This window comes from Lepidochelys kempii, chromosome 6, assembly GCF_965140285.1.
Source record: "Lepidochelys kempii isolate rLepKem1 chromosome 6, rLepKem1.hap1, whole genome shotgun sequence".
NCBI classification, from domain to species: domain Eukaryota; kingdom Metazoa; phylum Chordata; order Testudines; family Cheloniidae; genus Lepidochelys; species Lepidochelys kempii.
In genome coordinates this window covers 127,948,886-127,962,788 of record NC_136385.1, presented here as the reverse complement: position 1 = coordinate 127,962,788, position 13,903 = coordinate 127,948,886, and the positions used below count along the sequence as shown (strand labels likewise).

General features: G+C 45.0%; 1 protein-coding gene across 8 annotated transcripts in view; it reads right to left on the bottom strand.

Annotated features, from left to right (window-relative positions):
- Positions 1-13,903, bottom strand: part of NIN (ninein) — a 105,605-nt gene that overhangs the window by 74,847 nt on the left and 16,855 nt on the right. For all 8 annotated transcript variants that reach the window (XM_073350184.1, XM_073350189.1, XM_073350181.1 and 5 more), the window contains one exon: positions 5,113-5,194. In XM_073350184.1, coding sequence (XP_073206285.1) covers positions 5,113-5,194 — 82 coding nt within the window. The remainder of the gene's footprint in view (positions 1-5,112; positions 5,195-13,903) is intronic.

The window sequence follows — 13,903 nt, the reverse complement described above, 5'->3', positions numbered from 1 at the left end:
ATCCGGCTCACCAGTCAGACCTGATTTCCAACACTCCAATTTTAGTCCACAGATTTCCAGTCCCACTCTTCTTGTTCACCAGACATGGTCTCACCAGTCCTTGAGTTGCATCAGTAGGCCTTTTTGTTTGGGCTTACCGAGTGGTCTGTCTCCTTTAGGTACCTTTCCCCACCAACATTTGTTAGAGGCGACTGGAATGTTTTATAAGCTTCCCTTTACCTTCCCACAGGTGAGCTCACAAGTGGGGTAGCCTTCCCAGGCCCAAGTTACCCTCTTCTATTGGAGTTCCATGGCAGGGCGTTCATATTCCAACTGCTTCGGTTTGGTTATCGTTTTCACTGGGATAACCCAAAATTCAGCCCTTCCTATAACCATTATTTTGAAAAAATAAGTCCCTGAGCATCTTCACTGGATGATTCACTACTGAACACAGAACACCAAATTAGTCTTGGTTCATCGGCATGCACAGGGCATGGTCTGCGGTGCTCTGCATGCCAGCTCCATGCCGATGAGCTGGAAGGGAATTAAACAAATAACCTCGTCCCCTTACAAGAGACCAGCTATCCTCCCAGCCCCCCGGCTCACAGAGGGGACTGATTGATTTGCATCATGAAATTATGTGAACCATACAGCTTGTTGGTGCAGTTTCAAGATCTGCCACCTTTGGCAGCATCCCTTTAAACAATTTCAAGAGCTCAAAGAATGAGATGAAAACCAGTCAGCTTCTAGACCAATGTTTCAAGGGAAAAGTTACAATTTTTGTTGCGTGGTGCCTTGCTATCAGGCATGGGATTCTCCACATTCACTGTACAAATACATCTGCCAAGAACAGTTTTCCACTCAGTTCTTTGGAAGGTTTTGTTTTTTGGGGTGTGTGTGGAGGAGTTTGTCTGTCTGACAAAACCACACAATTCTCTACAGAGGTACAAAATTTCACTTCACTATCGATCCCTCTAGATAAGAGAGGGCGATCAGAAATTTAAGATCTAGGAGAAGAATCCAGCATTTTTACTGGACTTAAAGTTATCCCCTTGTTAAGCCATCTCTTATTTCCTGGATTTCATGCTGTCCTCTGCTCAGAAGCACAGAAGGGAAAGGATTACATGATTTACATACAGATGTGTCATAACAAAGGGAGATGCTAACCACAGATTCTAAAGGCCCAATTTTCAGTTGTTCAGCACCAGAACTCCAGCTGAAGTCAAGGGGGAGCTGCAGGTGGTCAGCACCTCTGAAAAAAAATCACCATTTAGATCTTCCTCTATGATAGACAGAGCTGGGAGAGCTCCCCAGATTATGTTTAGCATTCTACAGATCGCACGCCTAATCCTAGAAAGGTCTGGACATTGACAATAGTAAGTTCTTCTGAGCCACACAACTTTCTGGGGAAGGATGTTATTTTCTGGGGAGGATGAAGAATGCATAAACCTAGCACTAGTCCATAATCCTTTCCTACTTAGCCAAGAGCTTGAAATGACAGGTTGAAACAAAGAAAGGAGAAACAGGAGAGGAATGGTTAACAGACCCAAAGGCAGTGAGAGGCCTGAAGCATTACATCTCTGTCTTGTCAGCCCCAATGAGCTTCATTAGTGAGGGCTTTTACTTAGCTTGTCCAGAAATCTTTGTGCCAAATGACTGACCTGGAGCTTGGGTGAGAAAAACAGAGATGATTCAAACAAACACTTCCCTCACAGAAAGGAATTCTCCCAAGTCACCCATAGAACTGGGTAGAAGAGAACTCTTTTTTAAAAAACTGGAATATATTCTTTGCATTTCCTGCTGTTGTCATGCTTGTATCTTGGACAGCTGTTGCAGTAAATAGGATTTTTTTTCCTGTACATGCTCAGCATTTCTTTTGCTCTATGCGAGATTTCAGGGCATACTGGACCTTCAGCTATGTTTCAATGCAATATTTTTGGAACTCATAGCTCCTGGAAAAGCAGTCCAGTTGTTTTCCCTCAGGAAGACCAATTATTTTGATGGCTTTAAGTCCAATTTGTTTCCCTAATATCTTCAGTTTGTTTGGCATGTTATTTGCTTTAATGAAGGCTACAGAGAGACTTCAGCTCTCAAGTCCCTTCTTAAATGTTCTGTCAGCACTCTGTCCCACTAACTTGGCCTCTGTGTCAATAAATTGGTCATCTAGGGGCCTGAGTTGTCAAACTTAGTAACCAGAGATGCAGTAGCAGCCTGGACACCTCATGTGTGCTTCGGTTTCAGACAGAATTCCCTTGAGAGTCACTGGGCCCCAGCACTCTCCCAGCTGCACAGCTCCCAAAGATGGCTGCTCTGGATTTCTCCTGCTGCATTTCAGCCTTTAGAAGCGCTATCCTGGCCTGTCTCATTGTTGAGGTTGTGCATTATCCCTTACAAAAGCTCCGCAAACAAGCTTAACCTGAAATGGGCAGATGTTCAGTTTACTAGGGAACTAATACCCCCTTACACAGGGATACGTGTCTTCTCTCACAGCCTGCTGGTTCTTCACCAGAGGGTCCAAACTTCCCAGCTAACCAAGTGGGATCCCGGATTTTCTCATCTTCTATTGCCCGTTACCATTTTCCACCTCATCTCCCTCCCACCTGCCACTAGACTGGGGCACTAACTTTACGGTAAAGGAGGAATAAGTCTTCACCGGGCCTGTGATGCTGCTCTTGAGCCAGCCACTAGGAGTTAAGAGTGCATAGTCCATTCCAGGACGGAAACGGCCTCCTGCACCACAGCCGAGGAAGCAAGTCACCCAGGAGCTGTCTGTTGGACCCAGGTCTTCTGTGTCACAACGAACTTGTACGAACTGAATCTCAGGGAAAGAAAGTGCCCAGAGGTGTGGGTGTGCAAGTCCGATTGAACAAGTCACTGTGCCGAGGCAACGCTCAGAAACTAAAAGGGTTCCCCACACATTTTTTTACGCCTTTCACAAGTTGCTGTAAAACGCAAGGGATTCAAACTACTGCGTTAACGAATGGGAGAGACCCAGCTCCCACCAAAACATAGCGAGTATGGACCGCTGCCCCGGCAAGCTGATTGTTATACTCAGAGCTCGTGCCTCTGTAGCGATAAGCGAAGCCTTCCTTCAAACTAAGAGCACACAAACGGAAAGCTAGTCATATTTCTGTCACTGAAAACGGGCCATTTAAGGCTGAGACCTTAAGAAATAAACGGCATATTACTACTTGTTACAGAGAACAGGTTTTCTTCAGAAAGCATTAAGCCATGGTCTGCACTGTGGGGATTCCTTTCTTGTGTTCGCTAGGTTAATTACTCAGACATTACAACTAGCAACACTCCTGTGGGGAGCAGAGATCAGTTTCTCTGCACCAGCGATGTGCACAGCTATGAAACCACATTATGGAGCTGCAATCTGGGTTTGCACACTTGACTTTTCCTGCTGCAATCAGACCACGTGGAACAATCATCAATCAAGCCGAGGGCATGGGCCTAATCCTCATGATATAATTTCTCACATAAAGCGCAGAAGGCAGGACCAGAACCAACTCAGACTATAGAGAGCGACAATTTCTGCTGTTCATTTAAAAATTCATCTCAGCTTTTCTGGGCACACCTGGTCACTTCCTTTCAGGCTCCTGAGAAGAACTAAACCATGAACCTAGCATTTATCACACTGAAGTTACACAACTCTTGTTGAAGGTCAGCAGATAGTAGACAGGATATAGAGTTTTTACATGCTGGCGTCCCATGTAACTGCACCATCTTCATGCTCTCCACCAACAAGCATGAGTGCTGGCTATACTCTCCCTCCATCCCTCCCACACCCATTTCTACGATCACTCAAATGACGCAAGAAACTGGCTTGCTTTTTGTGTGTGTGTATGTGTAGGGGGAGGAGGGGGCAAAGACTTGAAATGCCTCTATTTGCAATGTGAAATTAGCTAGGTTGTTATATTCAGTTATAAAAATCTCAAATTATCAGTGTCAATATTACAGTAACCTCTAGAGCAGTGGTTCTCAAACTTTTGTACTTGTGACCCCTTTCACATAGCAAGACTCTGAGTCTGACCCTCCCCGCCTTATCAATTAAAAACACTTTTTAATTTATTTAATACCATTATAAATGCTGGAGGCCAAGTGGGGTTTGGGGTGGAGGCTTACAGCTCGTGACCCCCCATGTAATAGCTTCACGACCCCCAGTTTGAGAACCCCTGCTCTAGAGGCTGACACTAAGATCAGATTCTCACTGTGCTAGGCAACAAGACACAGTCCCTGCCCTGAAGAGCTCACAATCTAAATAGAAGAGACAGAAACGAGAGGGAAAAGGAAGTACCGTCCCCATTCCACAAATGGGAAACAGAACCAAAGACATTAAGTGACTTTGATCCACATCTCCCAAGTCCCAGTCCAGCACCTAAACCATACGACCATCCTTTCTCCTTAACTTATTAAATGGAGTAACTTTACTATCTACCCCAGCTTCACTAAAAGGAGAGGACAGCGGTACACAGCTGTGCAGATCTTTTTCACCCAGTGAGTGCTAGTTATCACACCATCACCCAAAAGCAAGGTCAGTATTTCTCCAAAGCTCAGGAGTTTGGAAGGCCCATCTTAATTTAACAGCTACGGATTCATCAGTTTGTCTGTACTTGTTTGTGTGAGGCTCCTAACACACTGAGGCATATAGAACACAAGAGGCTACTAAGGGAGGTTGTGGGATCCCCATCAGTGGAGGTTTCTAAGAAGAGGTTAGACAAACACCTGTCGGGGGGGTTAGAGGTAGACTTGGTCCTACCTCAGCACAGTGGGCAGGGCTAGATGACCTCACGGTCCCTTCCAGCCCGACATTTCTTGCTGAGTTCTGAGACACAGGGATTCCAGAATTCCTCATGCCTGTCCAGGCATCTAGATCATGGTGAGATGTGGGATATAAAACACCCAATAAAATGAGTATAAAACCAAACACATTTTCTACCATCGACCAGAATTCTCCCCTCCCCCACTTCCAGGAGGTTCTTAAAAGGAAAGTTCTGCCAAAGGAACACGAGAAAAGCCCGTTTCAGTCAGCCCCAGCACTCGCATCCATGTCCCTGTTTCACTGCTGCTGGGATCCTCTTTTCTCAAGCACAGAAAAGGTTTCTTCGGGCACATTAAGAGAAACGTTACCTGGTTCTTGGAAGTCGTCCTCATTGGATAAGGTTCGGGATAAGATAAGGATCAGTGCTTCTTTAAACTGGCCAAAGTGGACCTTGAAAGAGAGAAAGACAAATACATAAATCAACCAGCAGAGAGCCTTTAAGGTGGGCAAGGAAACCCTGGGTCAAAGTCTGAAGTGATACCGCATTACTCACTCAACATACCCAGGCCACTTCTTTAAATGGACAGATTTGTTTAAAACCAAAAAACTATTGCAAAAGTCTCAAATGAGTCTCAACTTTGTTTACTGGGCTCCGGGGTAAAAAAGGAGTGACAGAGAATGTGAAGAGACATCCCTTACTTATGTGAACGGCAAACAATGCAGAGAGTACAGCTGTGTGTTACAGGAAAACCATTTTGATGCATCAGGTGGATTCTTCTGTAGACCAGCGATCATAATGGTGCTTCCTACCAAACCGCTCGCAGATCAGTGACCCCCAGAGCATCTTTCACAACATAAGGCATAGGGCAGTGTCAAAGCACCAGCGCTGCCTGCTAGATTACCCCGCGTAGAGTCTTTAGACATCACCTCTACCTCAGCACCTTGCCCAACCCAGTCACTTCTCAGTACCTGGCTTTATTTCTCTTTGTATTTGAAGTGTAGCGTCTTCGGCTACGTCTACACTACACAGCTTTCAGCGACACGGCCGTGCCCCTACCGCCGCGCCACTAAAAGTCGTGCGGGGTCGCCACTGTTTGTCGGCGCTCCTGCCAACGAGCAGCGTGTGCGTGGTCGGCGGGAGAGCGCTCCTTCCGACAACTTGCTCTTCACACCGGGGGGGGGGGGGGTGGAAACATAAAAACGGTTTCAAATCAACATTTCTTTTCAAATTGACCCAAACAAGAGTTCTTTTTTTTCTTCCCCTTTGCCAAAATGGAAGTCCGTTTCGATTCAAAACGGATTTTTTTTCCCCTGGATTTTTGGGGTCAGCCACTGAACCCCAAAAGCACCAGCCAGTCACTGAGCTCTAAGGCTAAGTACTAGATGAACATTTTCCATTGAGCTCCGAAAGTGGCAAGACTTACGGTCTCTCCTCCTGGAGGAGGGAGCTCGTCAGGTCTAGGCCCGGCTCCTGTGAACGTTCTGTCTGCGGCACTCAGGCTGAGTGACACGGTTCCAGTGAAATACAGAGGTCCTAGTGGGAAAGGTGGGGTGACCTCAGGTAGCTAGGTCCAATCCCATGGAGGGCTCCGATACCAGGGCTGGGACGTCGAATTGGATGCTGTATTCACCAAGGAGCTAGAGCAGGGAGCAGAACACTGAGCTGATGCGATCCCAGAGGTCGGTGTTGCCAAGCAAACCAGCTACTGTGTTTTGGAAGAGCTCTGAGCTTTTTCAGAGCACACAGCTTAATGCAGCCTGAAGTACCATCACTGCTCCTGCATCACCCCAAGAGGAGACCTGCTCCCAGTCACCCAAGATTCATAGAAAACTCACCACCCTCACCATGGGGGTTAGCTGGTGGCAACGACAGACTCCCCTTTTACACCGACTCCTGAGAATGCTAGAAAGCAGCTCAGTTACCCAGTGAAGGAAAGAATTCGAACACTGAACTACATGCATAATCCTGACTTAAGAATAGTTAGCTAGAAGAGACCCATCCAACCCTCAGACAGTGCAGACCAAGGTGTGTTTCAGTACTCTGGCCAGGCTAGTTTTAAGTTTCTTGCTAAGCTGTTTTGTGAAACGTTTGAGTGAATGAACATTTCGTTAGCTGGAGACTTCTGGTTGGACGGTCCACAGTGAAATAGTAGCCATATGGTGACGAGTGACATAGAAATGCTTATAAATAGCCGTAATTAAGCCTCAGAACACCCACTCAAACGAATAGGGGAATTTCACCCCTTTTGGCACTGGTGTTTTGAGCCAACATCCTGACAGACTGAAACAGCAGTGCCTTAGTTTATACTTTCAAGGTCATCCACAGGACGAGAAGTCTTGGGTTTTAAATATGGTAGAACAAGAAGGTGGGAGGATAGATTCCCACACGTGATTTGAATTCATGCCTTTCCGTCGCCCTGGCCTTTCTGCATGGCCTGTAAGAAGCCCTGTTGCTTTACCGCCATTAACAGTAATGTGGCAGGGACACGGCCTTATTTGTAGAATCAGATTTCTGAATGCCACCAATTCCAGACACCCGGGCTGCCAAGCTGCCTCCAGTTTGCACAGCGAGCCAGAAAAAGAAAATGACAGGACAAGGGGTGAAGCTATTTACCATGGCTCAGTTGCAAGCCACAGTTAACCTCAGGGATTTCCCTTTCGGCCCGATGAATCTGAACAGAGTTCTCAGTGTTGTACAAGATTTGGGTTGTTGGGGTTTTTTTTACTTCCTGAAAAATATCCTGTGTTAGTGGCACGAACTGCTGAGGCCTTGTCTACACTAGCAGACTTGGGGGCCATACTGGTGCAAACTCTAGTATACGGGACCAAGCTGATAACTACCACTGGCGGGGCTGTCCGGGGAGTGAATGACAGCTAAGTTTTGCTAGTTTCTACACAGTCACATAGCGTTAACACGCCCGCATCACCAGACAAGCCATCTTTACTGACAAAGGGGTTGCGGTTTTTCACCTTGGGTTAACCTAAGCACGTGACCCACCCTGAGGTAAATAGTGAAGACGAGGCACTTTAGTTTAACCATGAGGTAAACTAGCTGAAGTCAACACTACGCCCCCATCTAGCTCCACTGAAGTAAAAACCACAGAGCCTTGTCCGCATTGTGTTCTTAACTTCAGGACAGCTGACACATGTTAGCTACACTGAGGTTAAAAAATCCCGCACCTTTCTTAGCAGCGAATGACAAGGCCAGAGAGAGATTTCTCCTTATCCCAGGGCAGATCACAGAGCACCCAGACAGCTACGCAAGAGTAACAATATGCAGACTGCCGCGCAGGCATGCCGCTGCTAAGGAAAGGAATCAGCTCTCCGCTCACCTGCCAGCGTAAATGAATTCTGGAGGCAACGGTCCAAGCTATGCAAATCACCACTAGATTTTTAAACATATGCACAAGAAGGAATTAAACAGAGTTAGATACATGTTCAGTAAAGAAACTTGTTAGCGACGACGTCACCTGAACACTAATTGACGCCATTCATTCGCCGTACATTTCAAAATGTTGGTGTACTTCAAAGGGCAGTTTACAGGGATGGGAGAATTTGCCTGATTAAAAAAAAAAAGACAACAACTTGACATTTAAACTAAGTGAGCATGAATAAAAGATGAAGGAGTTAGATTAACAGTTGCACCCTGCATCATCTTCTCTGGGGTGTGTTTGGGGGTGGGGGGTGGGCTTCAGATTCAGCACCAGGAAACTGGCCCAGTAATAACAACAGGGTACCCTAACCCTGTGCTGAATATATTAACAGGTAAACCATTTTCAGCACCGGTACAGGGGACCCACTGCTGGCAGTCCTAAACCAGTGTAGCTGGGGCCGGGGACAGGGTCGAAGGAGTCACTTGCTCTTGTTTCCACTTCCCCCATCACATTCCTTGTAATTTTCTCTCCAATTAGAGAACGATGGAGAGCGCTGTGCGATGAAGAAGGCAAGTCCTAGCAGTCAGAGCCACCAGCTCGCTTTGCCCGAAGTACCAGTGCGTATGAAGCTTAGCACCCATAAAGATTTACTCAGCCGACTGCCAAAGTTACCAATCAATCAGTGCACCAAAAGGCTGACTAAAGCCAACTGGGCAAATTCAGGGGTGTAAATTACATATAATCCACTTTAGTTAATGAGTGGTTGAGAAAGGTGCTAAAATACTATTAAACATGACTCCTAAGCATCACTCGCATGGGCTTGCTGCTTAATGTAGTTAGTGGATTATTCCCACTGTACTATATGGAACAAACTCCAGCTACTTGTAAATTGCTGGTGAACATTTATGTGCAATGAGCAACACGTAAAAAAAAAAGGGGGAGGGGGTCTGTTCTCCCATCAGTGTGCAAGGGATACAACCAATAACTAGTGAGAATTATTCAGATACCTCTCTTAGCAGTGAGGCAAAAAATAACCCCTTAAGTACTCAACAGTAGGTATGTATAGCTAGCGAATGGGGGGGAGGGTATTAGTATATTGTTCTCACCTAACAGAGTGCTCATTGTTTTGAAGGAAGCTGCTGCCCGACATAGCAATGCTAAAGGCTTAAAGAGATATTTCCTGCCAAGTCAGAGTTTGCTATGCAATTGAATGAGTTTTACAAGCAGTGTTAAGGAAAGGGAAGGCAGGGAAGGAGAGCAGAACCAGTGCCTTTCCCTTGGTGTTTAACTCTAGCCAAACAGCTGCACACGGGACAGATGGCTCTCATTTTTATCACATGAAGCAATTTCACCATGACCGCTTCAAGCAGACTCCAAAGGAGATTAGTCTTCAGGGAAGGAGCTGATAGTAGTCTTAAAAAATTAACATTGCAATCAGCTATGCAATGGAATTAAACATGCAAATAATTAGTCCTACAATACATCACTGCAAGTTACAAGGATAGTGTGTTTAGCAGTGAAACAAGAACCCCAGGTACTTGAGAAAATTTACAGATGCTCCACCCAACATCCACCTTGCCCTGCCCAAAATTGAGACTTGGAGACTCAAGTGATCACATTGGAAAAGGGCTTGGAGGCCTCTCATGAGGAATATAATTTGGCATGTGTTCTCTGAGCGCTAAGATTTAGCTGCTAGAGGGACACGGTCAACGGAAAGAGTGAACATGTGAGTGTTGCTTTGTTTTTTAAACCTGCTTCTGTCAGACAGTAAAATCATTAAAATCAAAGACCAGGCGTTGGGCGGGGGGGGAGGAATTATTCTCTTTTTGTTTATACTGCACATTTGATCTTGGCTGTCCAAAGGAAGCGATGAAACAGACCTTATGCTTGTATGAGTCTTTCACAAAAAATCATTAAGTCTGGAGAAAATGCAACTGCTAAAAGTAAAAAAGGAACACACCCAAAAAACTGACCAGGGGACCCCCAGGCAGACAGCATCTCAAACTCAAAGTTACAGTTTGAAAATCTAGTTGTCCCTTCTTTACACCATAGATCCTCAAGCAATGGCTATTGCCATCATACTATTGCTTTACTGACACGTTTATTTCCCAGCCATATTTAAAGGCCAGTGGAGGTACAGTACACAGAGATTTGAAAAAACTTGTCAAGATATGGAAGTGGAGGTACTGTTCTATCAGACAATCTGCGACACAGCAAAGCCTGTACGAATACACTAACACAGCTACTGAATAGACAGGAGAACCTCAGAGTTACGAACTGACTAGTCAACCACATAGCTCATTTGGATCTGGAACTACATAATCAGGCAGCAGCAGAGAGAAAAACAAAAAAACCCAAATACAGTACACTAAAAAAAAAAAAAAAATCAAGGGAAAGCAGTATTTTTGTCCTGCATTGTAAAGTTTCAAAGCTGTATTAAGTCAATGTTCAGCCGTAAACTTTTGAAAGAACAGCCAGAGCGTTTTGTTCAGAATTACACACATTTCAGAGTTACGAACAACCTCCATTCCTGAGGTTTTCGCAATTCTGAGGTTCTACTGTAGCTCCATTGACCTTAACTTCTGAAAAACAGTCTTAGAAACTCAAGATCAAAAAAACTCCTAAGCCCCTTCAAATCAGAAGGCAGAGAGCACGGGGGTGAAATAGTTACAGTATAGGTAAAGTTTAATGCTCTTTTCAAAGTGCTTTTGATGATGGAATTAAAGGGAGCCCAAATGACATTTGAGAGCTCTGCCAGTTGCTAGATTCTGAAGTGTCTAGGTCCTGTATACTGTTGATATAGCATTTACTACAAAGCTCCTAATGCGTAACAAACAGGAAATACAATGGAGTAGAACGACACTACATTATTTCTGTCTGGCATTAGCAACCCAATGGCCCAAATGAGGATCAGGGTCCCATTGTGCAAGATGCTGTTACAAACAGGCAGGGAGGAAAGGTCCCAGTCCCCAGGCTTTACAGTGATTGCCACTATTTAGCAGATTTAGGCTACTGGGAGAAAAAATTGCAGCGGGGGGAAAAAAAAGTTGGGATTGGTGCATTATTTACGATAACCTTGCAAAATTATCATGCGGATTTCTCATCCCATGCACCTAATCTACTCGCCACGTCCTTACAAGGAAGAGGAAGGCAAAGACTAAATTATACTGTAGTCATAGAATCATAGAATATCAGGGTTGGAAGGGACCCCAGAAGGTCATCTAGTCCAACCCCCTGCTCAAAGCAGGACCAATTCCCAGTTAAATCATCCCAGCCAGGGCTTTGTCAAGCCTGACCTTAAAAACCTCTAAGGAAGGAGATTCTACCACCTCCCTAGGTAACGCATTCCAGTGTTTCACCACCCTCTTAGTGAAAAAGTTTTTCCTAATATCCAATCTAAACCTCCCCCACTGCAACTTGAGACCATTACTCCTCGTTCTGTCATCTGCTACCATTGAGAACAGTCTAGAGCCATCCTCTTTGGAACCCCCTTTCAGGTAGTTGAAAGCAGCTATCAAATCCCCCCTCATTCTTCTCTTCTGCAGGCTAAACAATCCCAGCTCCCTCAGCCTCTCCTCATAACTCATGTGTTCCAGTCCCCTAATCATTTTTGTTGCCCTTCGCTGGACTCTCTCCAATTTAGTCACCCACTGAATAAGGCATCTTGTCCCAGGTGAGAAGAATTTTCCAAGTACAAGTAAATCAAAAGACAATATGTACATAGCTAGGATGGCTCAGTTTCCCCACGGTAATCAGAGGCTAACTGAACTGTGGGTTGCAGAATTTTCCTGACAGTGTTTAGAAATCCTGAGATCCATTTTTAGAGAAGGAAGCTTCCTATAAACTAGCATCCTTATTAGCACTAGAAAGAAAAAACAGAATTATAGCAATATAGGCCTAGAAGGGACCCTGCGCTGGTGTGCGTGTCAAACTGTTCATTATTTTCACTATTTGCCTCAACACAATCCAAATCAACACTCTTCAAGTTACCAGATTCTCTCATGGGAGAGGTACCAGCTGCTTATATTTCCCTTTTCCTTGTTCTTCATAGAAGATTCTCTACTTGAAGTCCTCCGTTTGTGAATTCATTCCCACAGCAACCAACCACACTGTCACAAACAGAGAACTATTTCAGGTGGAGAATAACCTGGAGATAGATGAATTCTTAAACAGACCATTTTTTATGCACAAAAAAAACAGCAACAGAATGGGAGAGAGATACTGAATGTTACCGTGGCAGACTTTGCTAAGAGATTTCAGGGAGGCAGCAGGCAGCCCTTTAAAGGTGAGCTGCAAAAGGAAAACAAACGGAGCAGGTGCTCTCTGTGCATGTTTGCCTGTTTGCTTTTTACATCAGGCATATCAGTCTGAAACCCGACCTCTTCTAGCCTCTCCTGAAGAAGGCCACAAGGGAGTCTTCAGCCTTGTCTACACCAGAGTTTTAGCCATTGGTATCACTGCAGGATTCAATCTGCTTTAAATCCAGGTACAGTTTACACTGGTACAGCACATCAGCACTAAGGGTTGCCTGGGTGTATCTACCTCAATGGCTACGAACCCCAGTTTAGACCAAGTCAGACTGCCCACCCACCTCCACTAGGTATAGGCACAGCGTGAGCTGTTTAATACATGTCTTTACAATGTGCTGGACACTTGGACTGCTTGAGCCTCAGTACTCCCCAGAAACAGGGGCTGGGAGATCCAGAGGTTTTAGCCTCCTGCGATGGAACCAACCCACTCCTCCCAATACCAAAGTCCTCCCATCAAAGAGGCGTCAGGATCAGCAGGAAAGAATTAGGAGGCTGTCTTTATACAGCATGAAGGAACAGCATAGAGCACTACCAGAAACAGACTCTCTTTTGTGGTTCTTTAAACTTAAGATTCTCGGGATGGAAACTTTGGTTTTGTCTCCTTTTGTTGAAAATCATTTGAAGGACAAAGTTTCCTTAAAGAGCTATTTTTATCATTGGGGCCCTGGAGGAAAGTTAGTGACAGCATTAAATGCTGACTAAACATAAGAAATGGCTACGGAGATCTTTATGAATCTAGGTAGCGGTAAAGCTAAACTGATCCTTCACAAGCAGGAAATGCTCCGCTATTACAGTTCAGCATAAAGCTTCTGCCGTCCGAAAGGAACTCGGTAAAATACATTCCAATATCTCCGTGGTCTAGCCCCACAGGTCAACTCTAAGGCAGGGACCACGGCTTCTTGTTTTGGGAGGCACAAAGCACATTTTCGGTGTGGCTGAACCAGAAGCACATCTGATGCAAGAGTCACACGAACACTAATATTTTTAATCCCCACTGAGCACTACTGTGCATTTGTGATGCAAGAACCACAGTTAACTGTTAAAGTCCAGAAAATGGACGGAAATCTACAAGCACCCTGGCTACTGTATTTCAAAAGGCACGATGAAATGCACCCCACAGAGGAATTTGAAGGGTTGCTCTGAGCACTGCCTTAGTACACAATGGAGAGAAGAAAGGATAGTGAGAGTTGCATTAGTCCTACTGCAAGACAAACTATTGGATTTATATAACCAAGACATACCGTGAAGGTAGAGTGGATTGGTTAATCCTCAGACTTATGCACAGAAAGGGGTACGTTAGCTTAATTCAAACGGACATCACTCCAGATAACCACCAAGTACATCAGAAGCAGTATTTGTTGTATGCATTTCTATATACCTTTCATCACCGGGGCACTGGGCAAATACCGTACTACATGCCGCGACTTTGTGTATTTATTATTCATAGGCAAACATCAAATACAAAAGCTTGCACA